Source organism: Stigmatopora argus, chromosome 14 (genome assembly GCF_051989625.1).
Source record: "Stigmatopora argus isolate UIUO_Sarg chromosome 14, RoL_Sarg_1.0, whole genome shotgun sequence".
Taxonomy (NCBI): Eukaryota; Metazoa; Chordata; class Actinopteri; order Syngnathiformes; family Syngnathidae; genus Stigmatopora; species Stigmatopora argus.
In genome coordinates, this window is record NC_135400.1 from 11,000,325 (window position 1) to 11,008,022 (window position 7,698).

Below are 7,698 nucleotides of genomic sequence, written 5' to 3' on the forward strand. Positions count from 1 at the left end.
CTGGGATTGAACCCTCGGCCCCAGAACTGTTAGACTGACATGCTAACCACATCTACACCGCGTTTCGTGTAGTATACATATATACACTACATATATTAAAATCCTCACTCATACGCATAATTACAAAATATACACAATATTTATTTTTCCCAAAATGATCAGGATAGAAATTTTGCTTTCCACTCACACTTGAACTTCAGCTCAAAAGAAACCTTTCAAAACAAAAGAAAATGATATAGATTTTTCCCCTGAGTATACAATATGCGCATCAATGTGTGTACATGCGCGAGTCAGTTGTGAACCATTTTCAGGAGCTTCACCTTGGCTACAGATCTACAACATTTGGAAGAAAACACAATGCCACCTCGTCAGTAGACAATCAAATTTCCCACATTCATGACAACGTGACTATGTTTCAAAGAAGAAAGTGTTCCTCATTTAGTGCTGGGAAGATATATCTTTACCTGTTAGGAGTGGAGGGGCACGGTTGGTTGGAACTAGATTGCAACGGAGGGTGTTGCAACAATACTTCATCTGAGAGACAAAATAGAATGAGCAGTCTTTTTTTCATGCTACTACTGATTTTTTTACAACAATTTGATGATAATTTGACAAAGTGATTCATGCACCATTTTTTAGGCATACGGGGAACTTATTATGTATTGATTTATGGCTGACCTCTTTCTCCAGGTTCTCCAAACGCCGGCTGAGCTTCCAAACACTGTCCATTGTGCACATACAAATACACACATAATTGTGCGAAAAGCAGGCATGCAAATAAAAAAAGTCAACAAATCATTGGGTGCGGAATCCAAAACTGATCTCTGTATTCTTTTTACATCAAGTTATAGAAGTACAGGACCAATGTTCCCTCTAATTTTTTGTTTGTCTGAGCAGAAAGACAACCTCCCTGAGCACACTTAGTACGGTGTGAGCAACATCATCATTGCTCGCTATGGGCACACACCAGTATCACACCTGCCATAAGCAGGTGTATGTCTACTACACATAAATGATTTAGTAATAATAAAATGTAATGATTAATATCTATGAATGGGCGGTCCGGCGGATGAGTGGTTCGCGCGTTGGCCTCACAGCTAAAAAAGGGGGGGGGGGGGGGGGGGGGGATTTTATTTTGTGCGCTCCATATGATTTGCTGTGCGCAGAGAAGACGAGAGTAGTGTGCAATTGCGCACGCGCACAGCTTAGAGGGAACATTGGTGGCACCTTATCAAAGTTAAAATATTGTGATGTTAATTTGATATTAGTATGTTTGTGTTGTAAGTGTTTTTTTGTCAAAGGGAGGTCAATGAAATGACATTGTTTTTACTTATCCTTGCCTTTCAGTTTAGGGGATGAAAATGAAGCACTTACTTTGCAGCTGTACGTCTAAGCCGCTCTGTGTCACTGTCTCTCTGCTGCGTTTTCTGATTCGAGAGTAGATTCTCTTTCTGGATAGCCTCCCACCTGTTGAGTCGGCTGGCCTTGCTGCCCTGCAACTCCAAAACTAGTAGAAAAAATATAAAGTCAACCCCCACCAGTAGTGCTGATACCATTTTTATAATTTTATCCAAGGCCTAACCAAAATTTTTCCTCTTTTCTGAAGGGATGCCGCAAATGAACCTCTTGATAAAAACATCTAGATGTGAAATGATGATAAAAGGTGGTGCAAGGGGAGGCCTCGAATGGTATTCCACAATCAGATTGTAACGCTGAAATTTCCAGTAAGTGTCACTGCGTTCCTGAACTTTATTGAAAGTGTAACTGTTGGAAATAAGAGAAAGACAATTGCAAATTGCATCTAGACAATAAAACCAACCACAGCGGGTGTTCCTCAAACTCCCATGTGGAACATTATAACTGTCCTAGCATTAAAAGACACTCAGATTTATTCATTTTGTCTCAAGCAGCAGAACGGGACCAAAAAAATACTAGCCAATGGTGGCCAGTAAATGGGAAAATAGTACTCTTGTATTTGTTTTGAATTGTTTGGAAGGTACCTGAACATGGCGATGAGGAGATTGATTAGCAGCATGTTGGTAATCAACAGATAGACAGTCTGAAGGAGGATAACCAGCCAGTTGGCGTAGGTGTTCATGCAAGGCTCTGCCCCTGCTTCGATTAATGTCCTGTTGTTGGTACACTTGGTTTGTTGAAATAATTCAGCTACATAGAAAAGATGTTTAAAGTTACATGGTATCATATTAGCATCTGTTTTGTATATTTCTAAACCTTATAAATAACCTATATAGTATTTATATAGTATATAGGACATTTTAGGAGGATCTAGGCAAGGAAGATGATCACCTCCAGATTACTGAGGGACTGTGCAGATCATCTTGAAAGAGTGATTCTGCATATTTAACCTCAGTCTCAGTCTACAGAACGTCCCCACCTTGTGGACTTCCTGTGTGTGGCTCCAGTTTTTTTTACCTAGGTCTACAATGTCTTCTGTGTCTGTGCTTGCTACTGTCTTGCTACTGCAACCAAGGAAATGTCCCGAATATGTGATGAAATAAAGTTCTAATCTAATCTAATCTATATATGAATTGAAAGAGAGTGAAAATCCATGCAATTTCTCCAGGAACTGCATTTTTTAGTCCCTTCACCAATTGATTTTTTAATAGCGTCATGGGGAATCATTTTCTATCAAGCTGTAAAATTAAACCACCTGAAAATGATCCAAGTAACAATGATGGCAAAAAAAGCAAAATCTGCCATTTTTAGTCATTTGCTCAAATTATGCCACTCACCATCCACTTCATCCTCAGGAAGTAGGCCATAAATATACATGTAAGGTTTGTAAATGACTCGGCGAAATATCCACTCAGGTCGAGGATCATATGAGAAGAGGAGTGCCTGGTTGGCTACTCCATAGGCCGTCAGCCAGACGGCCAGGAGAAAGAGGAAGAAGAAAATGTCCTTCATCTGAAGGGGAAGCACATTACTGAATATTGACACTAAAATGATTGAAGATTGAGTTACAGTGTTGGTATTTTTGTCTCACCATTTTTCGAACCATCATAATCTTGGGCCCGAGATGTTTATGGACAGCAAATATGTGGATCAGCCGCAGCGAGAACACAATGTAATCCAAGGCCATCAGAGTTCGACCAAACTGAAGTGAACGTGGAAACATTCTGGGAAACAAAGCAGGGATATCAAACACAAGGCTCTTGTGTTTTTTTTACCTGACAGGTTCCACTCTACAAGGATACAGAGGCAAATACAATACACATAAGGTATTTATTACCTGCAACACATAGCACAAATGAAGAGCAGGATGGCTGCGAGGTCACACTTGTTCCAAGAATCCTGGATATAACTCTTCATTCTCTGAATCGACAAGTTGCTGCCCATAAAGGCCTGTCGAGCAAGGAGTTTAAAAATTGGACTTTACTTAGTGGATCAGCCATGTTTGCACATATGGGTGGGAAAGCCTGTGTTTTCACAAATGTGGTTCCAATACAATTTTTGCTGCTGATTCCGGTACCTGGCAACCACCCGAGTTTACAAATGAGATCTCAAAGAGTTCATATGGCACAGCATCAGTGAATTATTTCTTCCAACTCAACTGCATTTTAGTGCCATATCGAGGGCCTTTGCGATATTAGTATCGGCGCAACAGTCATTTGAATCACTGACCTGTCGAATCTCTTCACAAATTAAGGTGAAAACCCAAAAGTAGAGCACGATTTCAAGTGCGGATGGGCCACCCTGTAATGGGGACTTGAAATCCACCAACAGGATGTAGGCAAACAAGCAGAGGAATAGGAAGTACATTATCAGGTTGCCCAGGAAGGAGGTGACGGGCGCAAACCAAAACTGTGTCCACCGTGACACAATGAATGGTCTCCTAATCTTGGCTGGGGATGAGGCTGGAATGTAAAAACAAACTGTTATTTTGTGGGACCAATCAAAAAGTTTCTCAGCATCATGTGGTGGTTTTTGGATTTTCAAATTGGACAGGGGTCTCAAGGGGTCAATTGGCACCAACGGACAATGTTTTGCACTCCCCGTTTGACATCCTATTGTAGTATTAGTCTTGCCTTTACACATTGCTCCAGCACCCCACGACCCGGTTCAGAAAATGAATGAATAAACAACACTTGGCTATGTAGTATGTAGGATATATATATGAATGACACACCTTTTAGATTTTCTTTAAGAGGCTTAAGTTCATCTGTAGCGCAATCCCTGTTGGTGTATAACAATGAAGCAATCAATCATTCGGAGAAAGTTTTTTTTTTGAAAAGTTTTACTGTATTTACTTTGGTGTCTGGTCTTCCAAAGAGAAGACCGCAGCATCATTTTTGTCCATCTTGTCAGTCTCCATGTTGGGAGTAATTACTTCCTCCTTCACTTTCACTTTCCTGCATGTGTGCAACTTTCTCTCAGTAACACGACAACCAAACCCATCATAGAAGTACCATGCGGACAATTCCACACCTACCTGAAGTTGATTAAGTCTGTGTAGATGAGTGGGGGTATGAAGAAAGTTGTCACCAACCTCCAGGCCTGAGTATCTCTATCCATGTTGCCCCACCAGATCTGGGAGAGCAATGCCTACAGCCCAGAAAGGCAGCTTTACCAAAAATATTGAAACACCTCCTGACAGCCAAAAGTTAAGCTGTAGTCACGACGCAAAGTAAAAATAGTTAGCTAAACACCTGAACACCATGGTGGCTGCAGAATTGGCGAGCATCAGCAGCAGTGGCCATTTGCAGGCAAGTACTCCCAGGCCACACTGTACTTTTTCTTCTCAGGAGTTTGAATGAGCGCTTCTCGCTGCTCTGGAAACATTCTCCAAAAACATCTGGGCAGCATACAGAATGTAGAACTATTCAATATTTTATAGAAACCAAATCAATAAAAGTTTATTTTTGCAGTACGTTGAAAGTATTGCTGGGTTAAAAAGTATATAAGAATACTATAAAGGTAATTGGAAGTCAGTATTGCTCTAATGCTGCTGCTCTTTTGGTCATTAAAAAACTGGAACATTAGCAATTATTATTTGAATTTCATTTCAATATAAAGAGTTTGGTTTATGTGATTGTACAGTACATGAACCTGACTATAACCTTACTGGTACTAAACCAGGGGTGCCCATTTAGTAGATCGCTAAGGAACTATTTGGCATGTCCACAGTAAGCTTTAGTGTGAATCGCTAAAGCTCCCATGTTGATAGCGTCTAATGCGAGGTATAACATTTCATAATTGCTGAGCTTTGTCAGTGGCCTGTAAAAAAGATAAGGTTAACTCCTTGAAAAGTAGGTCTTGGAGCAAAAAAAGTGTGAGCACCCCTGGAACTATTGATAGTATTCTACATGCTTCTTCTCCATTATGGGCTTAATGGGAGATATTTTCTTTTGATATTTTTACAGTGAACTCTGACTCACCATGCGCAAGATTCTCGAACCTCCGCGCCAGATCAGTCATGGCCACTTTAATCTCTGTCTCACGTTCAAGCTTAGAAAGTTTCCTCAGGAGTTTACAGCCACCTAGTGCACTGAGCACCGACTCCCCCGCCTGGCCAAGAATGGAGAAAAAGGTCGTATCATGTTCCCCACAGTGTGAGTGTTGTGGTAGTGAGGAGGAAAAAGAGTGAGCCGGAGTTGACTTTGTCTTCTTACAGGTTTTTAAAATTCTCTTAAATGAACAGAAGATGATGATCTTTTATGATCTCTTACCATCTCCCAGAAATAAACAGCCATTTCACTGCGGTTCTGTAGAACAGCCCAGATGAAGAGGGCTGCCCAAGGAGACTGGCAGTGTTGGTCCCTGTACGCACATTTCCCCTGCAACAACCTGCTAATTTGCTAAGTACAAAAAAAAAGAAAATAGAGATATTAGGGTACAGTATTGATGATTGCACGGCAGCTGTCCTATCCTTTGTCTAAAAATGTTATCATTTTAGGCTTGTGTGAAAACTTTAAGGGGTGAAAAGTGCTGGTTACTGACTCTGATGGTCTTCCGAGGGCCTATTTTGGGACCCAGACCAAGGGTTCCGTAGTAGAAAGGCTGACAAACATCCCCCAGCAAGTCCGACAGAACACGTGATACCTGCGACGGCAAAAATAAATAAATACATTGGGAATGGATGATGTTAAGAAGCTTCTCAAAAGAGGTGAACCTTGAATGTTGCTACTCAATTGAGATCACCTCAAACAGGCTAAATTTTTGTCCTGAAGTAGGTCCAAGTATTTCATTCTGTGTTAGTGGTCCAATTTTGGCTCTATCAGGACTTGACAAGGATCCAAATAGACTTAGACGGTCACTCAGATGCTTCTGGAGCAGAGTGTAAACTACGGTGGTGTCAGAGATTGAGCAATACAAGCTTTCCAAGCGCTGGTACGTGAGGTAGTCCAGGATGTTGAGGCCGTTCTCGCAGAAGAGGCGCACAAACTGAGGCTTGTCATTGATTAAAGCGTCTGTCATGGAGCCTTCCAGGTCTTGATACTAAAAACACAATTATCTAGTGAGCCAACACTGTATGCAATCCGAAAGTATGACAAGCAAAGAATTTGGATGGAGAAAGCTTTTCAAGGAAGCAGTCGAGTCGGAGAAGCTAGTGGCTTTTACCGTCCACGGAATGTCTCTAGTGAAGAGTTCCGCTTTGGCCATGTCCACTCTGTCCCAGGCGACAGCCAGTTTCAATTCTTCGATGTACCCGCTGGCCTCGCTCGACAGACATTTTCTAGCTTGACACAAAACGTGCAGAGACCACTTAAGCTATGTGAGGTCACCAAACAAAAGATATATCATATTTCCAGAGCAAAATACACTATGACCACACTTTTTTGGATTATTGTATTGTTTTTTTCATCAAGTTATTAGTTTTTTAGCCATTTTATTACTTTGTTTAATACTTGTACAATATTCTTTTAACATACCTGCCAACCTCGGCCAATTGCTCCTCTTATTAATGTTTGCAATTCCCCTTATTAAGCGATAAAAATCCACACAAATGCAACGTGCCATAATATTTACTCACATAGGGCGCACTTAAAATTTTTCTCCAAAGTGGACAGGGTGCCCAATCAGTATGCACTAAATTCAAGATCCTGTAGATGTCGCTGTATGACGCTGACGGCTTCACTGTCTGGGTACATTGCTTGCTGATGCGCTATATTTATATATATGAAAAGGCGGATGTGTGAAAGGGGAATGCGCGTGCGCATATCATGCTTAAAGCATGACAACATTAGCAGTCGACAATGACGTTTGCGTCTGCTGCCAGTTACCGAAACGATCCGGATTAGAGCCAAAATCGGTTTTGCAGAAAACATACTTTTAAAAAATCCCGTACAAAAGTTGTTATACGGCGTACACAATTTGAAATGATCCAAAAACCTATAAGTTGACAGGTATATGTATCAAACATACCTTGAATGAGGGCTTTGAGGACTAAAGTGTCAAAGTTATGTAGTTTTTCTTCCTCTTGACGGAAAACGGTGATGAGGTATTTATTGCGATAAATACTCGATGCCTGGTTACACAGGAGGAGGGGAAGGGAAAGTTAACCAACGTTCAATTACAGTCATTATAGTTTATTTGGTGTAATGAGTTAATGTGTTGTTTTCATAGATCTTCACTTGGATTCAATTGATAGAATCAGAGGAGCTATTAGTGAGGCCTGAACTCACACTTTTCACCAGTTTTTCCAGGTCAGCTTCGCCTGGGAAGAATTGAAGGATC

General features: G+C 41.0%; 1 protein-coding gene across 1 annotated transcript; it reads right to left on the reverse strand.

The window, feature by feature from the left end:
- Positions 1–1,121: 1,121 nt before the first annotated feature.
- LOC144088270 (transient receptor potential cation channel subfamily M member 5-like) lies at positions 1,122–7,412 on the reverse strand (the record flags this gene model as incomplete). Its single annotated transcript, XM_077618592.1, is given in 14 exon segments — positions 1,122–1,764; positions 2,001–2,166; positions 2,754–2,928; positions 3,008–3,140; positions 3,254–3,366; positions 3,646–3,861; positions 4,450–4,566; positions 4,671–4,816; positions 5,400–5,529; positions 5,691–5,819; positions 5,962–6,063; positions 6,163–6,459; positions 6,583–6,697; positions 7,387–7,412. Coding segments are annotated over 14 exon segments (2,259 nt in total), but the record flags the coding sequence as incomplete, so codon positions are not given.
- Between the last annotated feature and the right edge of the window lie 286 nt (positions 7,413–7,698).